Here is a 13,234-nt window from a genome sequence, read left to right on the forward strand (position 1 = left end):
GTTCCTAAGACAAGACTCAGCAAAACATTACTGCTGGAGCAGTGTTAAATATTGATCCAAGTAAAGTGGGCAGTGGCACTGTGCCAAGCCATTAGGTGCAAGACAAGCTGCCCACTGCATGTGCCAGCGCTGGCCGTGGTGCTGTCGGATGTTTTTCCACTTTGCTTTGCCTCTCAATGATATAGCCCAGTTGCTTTAACATAGGCATTAACAAAAGATGCAGTTTCCATCTACAATAAATGAAAAGTAACTTTACAAATTTTTTGCTTTGGGGCCAAAGTGCCTGCTGGGCAATACTGGACCATCCTGGATGTGGGCATAGAATTGATTTTTTTTGTTTTCACATTGTACTTGTTCCTTCTCCCATGACCCAGAATCTACAGTGAGACCGTCACCCGCCAGGGACAGAAGTGAATTCTCCACTCGCGCAGAGTCTTGCTTTACAGAAGAGAGTCGGCACGTGCGCAGTGTGTTTTTCTTCCTATGGGAATGTGCTGGATTCTTTCTTCCTTGAGCGGGAATACTGCATGCAAAGATCAGAAATTACCGTATTTTTCGGACTATAAGACGCACTTTTTTCCTCCCAAAATGTGGAGGAAAATGGAGGGTGTGTCTTATAGTCTGGATTTACCGTCTCTGGCTGTGGTAGGCAGGTGGGGGAGCGGCATCAGCGGAGCAGCGGGTCACAAATGCAGGAGCCGGCGGCTCTGGCTAACTCCTGTGCCCACTGCTAAAGAGAAATGAATATTCACTGCATTCCACGCCTATTTCTTTTTGTCATCCTGGTATGATTGGCCCCATCCTGTTCCTGGTATAATTGGTTCCATCCTTATTCTGGTATGATTGGCTGCATCAGAAAAGATTGAAAAAAAAAAAAACATTACACTTACCTTCCTCTGCTCCCTCGCAGTGTCCTGGCATGGCAGGGATGTTCATGCGCTGCTCACAAGCAGAGCACAGCTGCCGGAATACTCAAAGGGACTGTTCATCTCAGACAGCAGTGAGTATTCATTGCTCTTCAGTAGCGCGCAGTGTCAGCCACCAGCTTCCTACTGCTGATGGGCACGTGTGCCAATACTTAAGAGAAATGAATATTCAGAATATTCATTTCTTAAGTAGCGGCACACGTGACTGCCAGCAGCAGCAGGAAGCCAGTGGCTGACACTGCACGCTACTGAAGAGCAATGAATACTCATTGCTCTCCATGCACACAGTCCCTGCTTGCAGAGCACTGAGTATTTTGGCAGCTGTGTTCTGCTTGTGAGCAGCTCATGACGTCCCTGCCTTGCGCTACTTACAAGCATTAAGCAGTTGCTGGCAATTGAGCACGACCCTGCGAGGGATCTGAGGAAGGTAAGTGTAATGGTTTTGTTTGTTTTGTTAATCTGTTCTGATGGGACCATGCATACCAGGATGGGGGTGGGGCCAATCATACCGGGAAAAGGATGGGGCCAATCATACCAGGATAAGGATGGGGCCATGCATACCAGGCCCGGAATGGGGCTAATCATACCAGGATAAGGATGGTGTCAATCATACCAGGACCGGTATGGGGGCCATGCATACCAGGACCGGGATGGAGGCCAATTATACCAGATTAAGGAAGGAGCCCTGCATACTAGGATAGGGATGAGGGCGATTATTCCTGCCAGGATAAGGATGAGGGGGACTATTCCTACCAGGATAGGGATGAGAGGGCCATGCATACCAGGATGGGGTTGAGGGGACCATATTTACCATATCCTGCTTTCTTTGGTCACTCTTTCATCTGCCTCCTACTCTGTAGGTTTGCAGGGAGCAGATGAAAATGTAACACGACTACCGGATCTGTAGTCTGTAACCATGGAGACCCCTTGGCCTGCATAAGAGATGCAGCCGCAAAACAGTCGCAGGCTTTTTTTTTTTTGCAAAGTTCAAACATTTAATTATGAACATATCCTTTAAATCTCTGCATCCAAGTAACGCTCCATTTTGTGCCCGGTTTGGGACTATTATGGCAGTCTTTTACACTCATTTCAATTTCTCCACAGAGTTCGAAGGAGACGCTCAGGCGGTACTGAAAACCATGAGACAATACATCCGGGATTTTTTCGGATGCCGGGAATGCGCCCAACACTTTGAAGCCATGGCCAAGGAGTCGGTGGACAGTGTGAAGACGGTGGATGAAGCTGTGCTCTGGCTATGGAGGAAACACAATGTGGTTAATAAGAGGTTGGCAGGTGAGTGGAGGCCGGCAGCGGCGGCTGGATTATAGCGGTACAAGTAGACACGCACTCTGCGTCATCATAGTCTCGCTCTTATATGCGCACTTGTTCCTTTAGAGCTCCCCCTACTGTCCACATGCCAGAATAAACTACTTCAAAAAGTGTCATTTTCTTGGGGCATCTCCAACCATTCTCCAGAATCAAATGAAGATATTTTTGGCCAGAGTGATAGATAATTCTTTTCTGCTCTTATTACGGGTCTGTGACCTTTCTAGACAGTCTGATGTGGGTGGCCAATATCTTATCATCCATGGCTGCAATGGCTGTCAGGGAGCAGCGATGGTGCTCACACAGAACGAGGTCTGGCTGTGGAGGACCAAAAGTGCGCAGTGCTGCATTTCTCCTGTGGTGGTGCTGTCATGGAAGTAATCTCTTGTTGATCAACCCCTTTAACCCTAGATATTTGCCTGATGGATACAAGTGGTCTGGGTGCAGTATCTGAAGGATTTAACGGTACCTTTTTTTGGCTCTCTTGTATCATTCCTTATATAGGTGCTCCAAGCGAGGATCCCAAAAGCCCCAAGGTAGAGTGGCCAACGCCGGATCTGTGCCCTTCCTGTCATGAGGAAATAAATGGGCTACACAATTGGAATGAAAAAGAAATTCTCGCCTTCCTCAAGGGACACTATGGCGCCAACCAGATCTCCTTAAAATACTCCGATCCTGACAGCGACCGACACGAAGTGGAGGAGGAGAAGAACGACAACCATCACACGAAGGATCCTGGAGGAGGCTCTGACTCCAGACAGAAGAAACCCCACAATTTGCCGATAGTTAGACCAGACTTCATAAACAAATTAGTACCAAAACCCATAGAAAATGGGAATAGCTTGGAGCATCGGGAGGGCACCAAGACTGTCACCTTCCTGGGTCTTGGCTTCTCCAACATAGACATGAGCCTATGCGTGGTTCTCTACGTCACCTCCTCCTTGTTTCTCATGATCATGTATTTCTTTTTCAGAGTTCGGTCGCGAAAATGGAAAATCCGGTATAACCGGCCTTATGTATAAAGGGATAGTTTGGGATTTTTATTTAATTTTACGCTCCCTAGTGACCATTTTTTTTTTTTATTATTATTTTTACGAATTATTTTATTATATGTATGTTTCATCAGGGATATATGTATATGGATGTGTTAAAAAGGGATTTATGAGATTAGATATAATGGTTACTGTAAGCCGCGCTCCTGACCGTAATCCGGGGCTGATATTGAAGCTCAGCTCTATTAATTTCAATAGGGCAAAGTTGCAATTTCTCACACGGCCCATAGACAAAAGAGGCACAAAGGTAAAAACTTTATTTATAATCTCATACACCTTTTTTATTTATTTTTTTTTAAAGAGGTTTTAGCATAATCGACAATGCATGGCTATCCTCATCTGACATACAGGGTTACGTGCCTTTAATCATACTATTATTCAGGAAGCAGTGTATTTCGCTGTGTTATACAGTTCAGCACAGTGGATGGGATTAATAGGAATCCAAAGGCCACCGTGCTTTTTACACTACGTAAAATCATGTGCAGTGCGGGTTTCCAAGCCCCTGCATGTTAATTTCTCTAGTCTTTGGTGTGGAATTTCACCATAAACTTGTAATAGATACAGAAAATCCGCAGATTTTTTTTTAAAAAAAGCACATGCGTTGTAAGTGCATTTACGCAGGTGTTTTTAGCCTGTTTTAACTTAATAATTGATTTAAAAAAAACATGAGGGTCCCCCCTGTTTTTTGATAACCAGCTAAAGTAAAGCAGAGAGCTGTTGTCTTGTATTGTCAGGCTGGGAAGGTCCCTGTTTTTTGGGTCCTTCCCAGCATAAAAATACCAGCCCGCAGCCACCCTATAAGTGGTGTATTACATGAGATGTGCTAATTCTGGCGATTTGCCCCGGTGCACTAGCAATCTGAATAATGGGGCTTGGGGTTGATGGTTATCAGACACCCAAATTACTAACCTGGTAATAAAAACTCACACCAAAAAAGACTTTATTTGAAAAAAGACTCCCCCCCCACACTATGCCTCATTCACCAATTTATGGAAAAAAAATCCCATGCAGATCTGAAGTAATTGGCGCATTTCATGTGATGCACCACTTGTGGGATGGCTGCGGTTTTGTATTTTTAGGCTGGGAAGGGCCTAATAACCATGGACCTTCCCTGCTTGATAATATCAGCCCGTAGTTGTCTGCTTTAGCGGTTTTTCCCCCTTTTTACTTTTTTATATTTATTACACACAAGGCACTGATTGATCTCTCATGGATATCTATCTATACCTTTGCACATCTAATCTAACGTACCAAGAAAAGGCAAAAACACAAGTGAGCTGAGGTGTAGGATTCATGCGGAAATTCAGCCGCTTGAAAACCTGACAAACCCTGATCGTGGGAACGTACCCCAAGAACCAGACCTACAGAGAGTGAATCAAGGACGCATGTATCATCTATCCTGTGTTGATTAAAGTAAAGCCCCTTTAATACACATCTATAAAGGGGTTGTCCCCTAATTTGAAAGGTAAACTGGGCCCAGAGTGGTATGAAAATGTATATTAAAAAGAAAATCCTATACTTCTCTCCTAGACTGGTGCTGCTCCTCAATGTTGTGTTCCTGGGAAGTCTGTTGGCATCACGCGACTGCTGCCGCTAGTCAGTGATCAGCTGCAGTGTTCACATTTAGTCCAAACAGGATGAAACCTCTCTTCCTGTTCTGGCAAAATGTGAAGCTTGCAGTGCCAGGTGTCAGACCCTGCCGGATATTGAGGCCAGCGGAGGAGCGGCGGCACTTTGGGAAATGACTTGTAGTATGGGTTCCTATCACCCGTGGCTCACTTAAAGTAGAGGACAACCCCCTTTCCGCCATTTGTACCTTCACATCGTGCTGCCACAGACCAACCAGTGCTGGTTTTGCAAAAAAAAAAAAAAAAAAAATGTGAAAACTTAATGGTCATTGGTATAACACATTTTTGCGATTCGGCCCATAATCCCAGCACTGTAGTCCTTGCTGCTACTTTACCAAGATTTGTCGCAGCCAAACACTTCTGACCAAATTCTGTCTGGAAGACCCATTATGGACCCTCAGATTCCTGGACCATGGTTCTCATGAAATGTACAGTCCATGCATAGTAATAGGTAAAAAAAAAAAATGCAGGTATTGTCCGATTAGAAAACAGGAAAAAAAACAATTTCCCCATAGACAGCGCCACTTTTATCCAAGGGCTGTGTTGGTATTGCAGCTTATCATGTGAATACAATAGCAGTCACTATTTATGGGGGGGAGTGGGTGGGACATGTTTCTCAAATCCTGAACCACCACATATCTAGTTGGTTTTCACGGCGCTCATTGTACATTCCCAGTGTGCTGCCGTGAGACACTCGGACCCTTACAAGCTGCTAGAGGACTTGTTCGGTCAAATAACTGGCTCCTGTTATTCCTGATTACGTTACCTCTCTATAGGTCTTGCTAAAGCTCCACTTTAAAGGGCGTTCAAATGACTGTTCAAACCAGGCACCTGTGCCCCAATGTTGCAGCCAAACCACCATATCCATTCATCACACCTTCCCTCCGACTTGTTTCCCATCTATATCCGGCCCTCCTCTCGACAGATGAATGACAACTGTTGTAAGAACCAGAGCTGTCAATCAACTAATAGAGGGGCAGCAATAGGTGGAAAGGTGCGCTGAACGGTTTGGCCACACCAAGGGTGCACAGAGTCTCCTGTGCTTGGTTTGAGCAGTTGTTTTGCGCTGATTATCCAGTATCTTTTAGTTACTCATGGCTTTTTTCAGCCACGTTCAAGATCTCGCTCATGTGACCATTATAACCAGTAGGACTGATACATGATACATCACGCTGTGGACAGACGGGAAGTCAGCATGGTTCTTACCTCCCAATGCGGAAGCGACAGGCATTAACTACCCCTCTAACTGTATGTTCTTGGGTATATGAGAGACATGTTCACGCTGCTCTCTTAAGGTGGCATTCCACCTAAAATGAACTGACTTCTCGAGGGGCTGAGAGGCCCAAACAAACCTATTTCGTCAAAATGGTGCCAATGTTTTTGTGGCGGATCACTGAAATCCACGGGATTTTTATAATGTTGTGAAAAACTTTTCTTTCACTTTTTAGGTGGAGTTGTCCGTCATAAGCTTTCATGTTGCCAAATAAGTGTTCAGTATTCTACAGATTGGTGGTGGAGGATTGCGGTGCTTTCCTTGCACAGCTGCATTGGTTGGGGGGGTCTTCAATGAGGAGTAGTGTCACTACTGGTCAACGTCCCTTGTGCAAACCTCCCACATCCCAGGACTCTGCTCCTTTGAATATAAAGTATTTTGTGTGTTTGCTAACAGAATGAACACTGATGTGGTCAAATCTCCAGCGCAAAGCCAGAAAGTGGTGCTGCGTCTTCACTGCTAAACCGCTGGGGTAGAGGATACATGGCTCTGCCCCCATGTGTGTGGACCGAGACCCTCAGGGCCGGTATTACAGTGTTACATTGGGATGTCTAGGCAGAACATCACACACCACCGTACATATCCTATGCTTTCTGGAGTTGGGGGGAAATGAGGTCATTGTTTCTATAGTACATCACTGCCATTGTGTAGCATGTGAAACAATGTAAAAAAAAAAAAAGCTCTCAATCATAATCATCTGATCCTAAAAGTGGTCGTTCAGGATTAGAAAAACTGCGTCATGATTGTTTACTGGTTTGTGTGACATGGCTGCCGTGCCACATTCACTGCAATGGAGTCATGATGCAGTACCAGACAGAACCTGTACACAGGTGTGGTGCTGTGTTTCTGTAAACATACTTTTAACTAGCTTTGTAAATAATGACAAGTAATGTTGTGTTACTTATTCTGAGTTACCTCCTGTATTAAACTTCAGAGCTGCTGGTGCAGTCACTGTGTACATACATTACATTACTGATCCTGAGATACATCCTGTATTATACTCCAGAGCTGCACTCACTATTCTGCTGGTGCTGTCACAGTGTACATACATTACTGATCCTGCGTTACATCCTGTATTATACTCCAGAGCTGCACTCACTATTCTGCTGGTGCTGTCACAGTGTACATACATTACATTACTGATCCTGAGTTACATCCTGTATTATACTCCAGAGCTGCACTCACTATTCTGCAGGTGCAGTCACTGTGTACATACATTACTGATCCTGAGTTACATCCTGTATTATACTCCAGAGCTGCACTCACTATTCTGCTGGTGCAGTCACTGTGCACATACATTACATTACTGATCCTGAGTTACATCCTGTATTATACTCCAGAGCTGCACTCACTATTCTGCAGGTGCAGTCACTGTGCACATACATTACATTACTGATCCTGAGTTACATCCTGTATTATACCCCAGAGCTACACTCGCTATTCTGCAGGTACAGTCACTGTGTACATACATTACATTACTGATCCTGAGTTACATCCTGTATTATACCCCAGAGCTACACTCGCTATTCTGCAGGTACAGTCACTGTGTACATACATTACATTACTGATCCTGAGTTACATCCTGTATTATACTCCAGAGCTGCACTCACTATTCTGCTGGTGCAGTCACTGTGTACATACATTACTGATCCTGAGTTACATCCTGTATTATACTCCAGAGCTGCACTCACTAGTCTGCTGGTGCAGTCACTGTGTACATACATTACATTACTGATCCTGAGTTACCTCCTGTATTATACCCCAGAGCAGCACTCACTATTCTGCTGGTGCAGTCACTGTGTACATACATTACATTACTGATCCTGAGTTACATCCTGTATTATATTCCAGAGCTGCACTCACTATTCTGCTGGTGCAGTCACTGTGTGTGTACATACATTACTGATCCTGAGTTACATCCTCTATTATACTCCAGAGCTGCACTCACTATTCTGCTGGTGCAGTCACTGTGTACATACATTACATTACTGACCCTGTACTGATCCTGAGTTACATCCTGTATTATACTCAGCTGCGCTCACTATTCTGCTGGTGCAGTCACTGTGTACATACATTACTGATCCTGTACTGATCCTGAGTTACATCCTGTATTATACTACAGAGCTGCACTCACTATTCTGCTGATGCAGTCACTGTGTACATTACATTACTGACCCTGTACTGATCCTGAGTTACATCCTGTATTATACTCAGCTGCACTCACTATTCTGCTGGTGCAGTCACTGTGTACATACATTACATTACTGACCCTGTACTGATCCTGAGTTACATCCTGTATTATACTCAGCTGCTCTCACTATTCTGCTGGTGCAGTCACTGTGTACATACATTACATTACTGATCCTGTACTGATCCTGAGTCACATCCTGTATTATACTCCAGATCTGCACTCACTATTCTGCTGGTGCAGTCACTGTGTACATACATTACATTACTGATCCGGAGTTACATCCTACAGTATATTATACTCCAGAGCTGCACTCACTATTCTGCTGCCTTCAGTGCTGAAATCTCCCACCATTCCCTACTGGTTCAATGTTTACACGTAATTTTATTTTGGTAGCTTTCGTTCTAGGAAGTATCACTGGAGTCTGTACAGTAAGATTATAGGAAGCGTGGCCTTGTCCTGTAAGAGCACAGCTCCGCTGATGGCGTCTGACTATATGTATGTGCACAGTTACAAGTAACCTGCAGAATTATAAAGAATACAGGCCCAGGAACAGTGTAGAATAAATAATAAAATGTGTTTTACTAAGTTACCAAACTTCTTATTAGATTATCTCCGCATCTAACCTGTGAAACGGCGCTCAAAATTGGTCATAGCTTTTTTACTTACATTTTTAGTCAAAAGTACATGGATATATTTATTAGGTTTCATTACAAATATACCAACTATTGCTGACTGCAGAAACTGTGAACTGAGGATCTGTCAGAGAGCTGGTTCTGATGTGAAAGTTTGTAACTTATCTTCCTTCCTCCCAGCTCTTCTAAACAGCTGAGAGAAGATCAGAGGAAGGAACATAAGTTTCAATCTCACTGACTGACTCTCAGTTAACTCATTCTGTAGCCAGCAATAGACAGAATCAAAGAAGCTAAACTGCAGAATTTTTAATGAAATCCAATCACAAACTTTTATATATATATCCAATAATGCATTTAGATTTAAAAAAAAAAAAAAAAATGCACTCGAAGGTGCCCATATCGCCAAATGTTGACTTTCACTTATATCCTTGAGGTTTATTTTGCAAGGATGGAATCGCCTCCACCGATCTAAATCTGAGTTTATAGCAAAATCTTCCTGAATGTTTTTCACACCAACGGTTGAGATGTTTCAATGTTCTTAATAAAAGTTTTCTAAAAAAAAAAAAAGACTGCTTCCTGATTCTTTACATCACTGGTCGCAGGTGATGTTTCGATGTGAAGTGATAGATTTACGGGTTGCAAATCTCACAATATTCTTTATACAGGGGGAAGATCTGACATCTACAGTAGTGTTCAAAATAATAGCAGTGTGTTCAAAAACACGAGTTAATCACAAAATCTTTAGGATATGTTCACACTGGGCTTTTTTTCTGCTTTTTTTTCTGCTTTTTTTTCTGCAACAAAACCTGATTTCTTGGCAGGAAAGAAGCTGCAGAAAAAACGCATGTTTTGGTGCTTTCTTTTTATGCGTTTTTGGGGCTAACTTGTATATTTTGTGTACGCGCTAATAAAGTTGAGTGCCCCAGAGAAAAAAAAACTACTTCCTGTAGAACCATACCTAGATCCTTTGAAAAGCCGGCAATTAATCTGACACGTACAGTAAAATCACACTGACACGTTAGAACAGAATAGCTATATAGAGGTCAGTGATACACACATATATATGTGTGTATATATACTTATATACTAGTATTACATAGAAGAAAAGCCGGCAATTCACCTGCCCTGTATTGTAAAATCACTGCAGGATCCGACAGGATAGAAGAGATGGATTACATACAGTAAATACACCTGATGATGGCCTACATGGCCGAAACGCATTGTTTTTTTTATAACAAAAAATGTTTTAATATTTTTATTGTCATTTAACATCAGAGATACTTAGTTATTTGGCTATATAACCTTCTTGCTCCAAATTAGGTGAAGGATCTTCTGAAGGAAGCGCCCTGAAACTTCTTTATTCGCAATATCACGTGGAGGAAAAGTTCTTTCTGGGAGAGGAAAATTATCTCCATGCTATTACAGGCGGGCAGCATACCGGTGGAAGGATCACCCTTGTTTGCAAACTTTTCCCAGTGTTGTGCCTCTTTGCACAACCACACAAGGTGAGCAAGTTTGAGGTTGTATTTTTCTCACCAAGCTGAATTGACTCATCTACTATGCTTAGATTGCGCTCTCCCTCTTTTTTCCCCTCTTCCTCTCTTTCCCAGGACCTTATTCAAACAGTAAATAGAATAGTTAGATATTTAGATGTCAGTGACAAATACAATTAGTGCAGTATGTGTGCAGGTTACTGTAAATGTGTTTAATTAGTAAAAGATTTTTCTGAAAAAAATGGCATGGGCTCCCGCATAATTTTCTTAACCAGCAGAGGGAAAGCTGACGGCTCGGGGGCGATGTTTATAGCCTGGGAAAGGGGGTAATACCCATGGAGCTTTCCAGGCTATTAATATCCGCTCACAACTGTATACTTAGCCTTTACTGGCTATTGAAATTGAGGACACTAAAAAAATGACGTAGGGTCCCGCGATAATTAATAACCAGCAAAGGCTATGCAGATAGCTTCTGGCTGATGTTTTTAGCCTGGGGGAGGCAGTATTATCCATGGCCCCTGCCTAGGCTAATAATATCAGCTCTCAGCCGCCCCAGAATAGGCGCATCTTTAAGATGCGCCAATTCTGGCACTTAGCCTTGCTCTTCTCACTTGCCATGTAGCGGTGGCAAGTGAGGTTCATATTTGTGGACTTGATGTCACCTTTGTATTGTCAGGTGATGTCAAGCCCAGATTTTAGTAATGGAGAGGCATCAATAAGATGCCCCCATTACTAACCCCATAGGCACATTGTATGAAAACAAACCCCCAGAATAAAAGTCCTTTAATTTAAATAATGACACAGACTTTTTAAATAAATTTTAATTATACCATACTTACGATCTCACCCATTCCACCAACACCATTGTCTCCTGCAAGAAAATTAAAAAAACAACAACAATATCCCTCACCTGTTCGTCATTCTGTCCTATGCCATAATCCTTGTCTGGGGGATAGTTTTCAACCTGGACGGTGCCAAGATGCGACTGTCCAGGCTGAAAACCACTGATGAATGAGCTGCTGCAAGCGCAGCCTCAGTGGCTAGCCATGACATCAGTGAGGATGCTGTTATGAATGGGTCACCGAGGAGGAAAAAAACAACACAAGCCAAGTCTCAGAATACCAGAGAGGTTGGTAACTATGCAGATTGCAGATCCCTGATCTTACCACACAACTAGCAGCAGTCGTAGAGCGTACCTACGATGATCCTAGACGCCTCGTCACAACCGGAGAGCTACATAAGCCTAAAGCAGGAAAAGAGGAAAACTAACTGCCCCAGAGCAGACCCCAAAGGAAAGACAGCCCCCCACATGTATTGACGGTGAAACAAGATGAAAACACAAACAAAGGCAGAAAAATAGGCTGAGCAAACGATGGGGCCCGACTAACTAGAAAGGACAGGAAAGGAAAGACACTGTCTGCAATCTGCCAAAAACCCTACCAAAATAATGTCCAACACTTCTGATAGCAAAATTAACCCTGAAGTCTCTAGACTTCTCCCACTATATCAGCACTCTGAAATATTCTGAGACAAAGCAAAAAGAGGCCAATCTAATAAGGGGCCAAAAGGCAAATACAGATAAATAGGAGTGGAAATTCAGCACAACCCCAGCAGGGGCTGGCTGACCACAAAAAAACTGAATTGACCAACAAGAGCAAGTGTGAACAATAGCAAAAACAAACTTAACTTGAGAAGACTGGAACAGAGCTGAAGTCCAAGACCTGAGAAGCAGACTGAATCACCAGCACCAGGATGGGGCGTCGGCTGTCTATCTAGTCTGATACTCCAGAGAGCCAATCGTTATCCTCCTCATCAGGTGGCAGATCACTACCAATTAAACCAACCTCACTACCTCCTGTCACCATCAGAGGGAGAACGGAAGGAGAACTCTCAACTGGTGGAGCAGAAAATGAGTTCACAACAGGATGCATTCCCAGCTGGGCTAAACAGTGGTGACCTCAGTGAGATCTGCTCTAGCACCGTGAGAAAGTCGCATGGTGCAGAGGCGAGTTCACTGCAGTGAAATTCTCCCAGTGAACTCGCCTCTGCACCGTTCTTGATAACCAACCTTGCTGAAGCTGACAACTGAGAGTTGCAGCCCCCAACTGTGAGTTTTGTCTGGCTGGTTATCAAAAATATGTGAGAACCCACGCTGGTCTTTTTTTTTTTTTTTTTTTTTATTTATTTACAATGCAGTAGCGGCTGCTAATACTCCCATCATCCGCGCCTGTTCTCACTGTTATTAACGGCAGCAGGTGTTGGATGATGGGAGTGGTAGTCCCATCAGCTGACATTAGTGACTGGAGGTAAACTTTATAACTCTGATCACACCGGAGAGATCACGCTGTCTTTTGACAGTGTGGGAACCACAGCTCACTGACCGGCGTTGACGATTTCACCACTGATCAGAAGTGGTATTTGCTATGATGTCATGAATATGACAGCGTGGCAAACACTGTATTGTCAGGCCCCCTTCATTCAAGTGAATGATGTTTGGGTCCGCTGCTCAGTGTCTCTGCTGATTGACAGGCTGTATGGACGCATCATACAACCATGCAGCCTGCCATCTAGAGGTAGCACAGCTGAGTGTGAGTTCACATCCTGCTGTCCTTGACTTTTCTGCAGCAAATACGCTGCAAAAATAGGCATCCTGTGCATTTGCAGAATTTTTCACCATCCATTCAAGTCAATGGGTGAAAATCGCTGAAAGAAG

At 43.6% G+C, this 13,234-nt stretch overlaps 1 protein-coding gene across 3 annotated transcripts in view; it reads left to right on the forward strand.

The window, feature by feature from the left end:
* QSOX2 (quiescin sulfhydryl oxidase 2) overlaps positions 1–9,595 on the forward strand; it is a 48,427-nt gene extending 38,832 nt beyond the window's left edge. For all 3 annotated transcript variants that reach the window (XM_073541045.1, XM_073541047.1, XM_073541046.1), the window contains exons 11-12: positions 2,031–2,219; positions 2,757–9,595. In XM_073541045.1, coding sequence (XP_073397146.1) covers positions 2,031–2,219; positions 2,757–3,274 — 707 coding nt within the window. In that variant the 3' untranslated portion in view covers positions 3,275–9,595. The remainder of the gene's footprint in view (positions 1–2,030; positions 2,220–2,756) is intronic.
* The last annotated feature ends 3,639 nt before the right edge of the window (positions 9,596–13,234 follow it).

Source organism: Dendrobates tinctorius, unplaced genomic scaffold (assembly GCF_039654945.1).
Source record: "Dendrobates tinctorius isolate UK_male_01 unplaced genomic scaffold, ASM3965494v1 ptg000120l, whole genome shotgun sequence".
Taxonomy (NCBI): domain Eukaryota; kingdom Metazoa; phylum Chordata; class Amphibia; order Anura; family Dendrobatidae; genus Dendrobates; species Dendrobates tinctorius.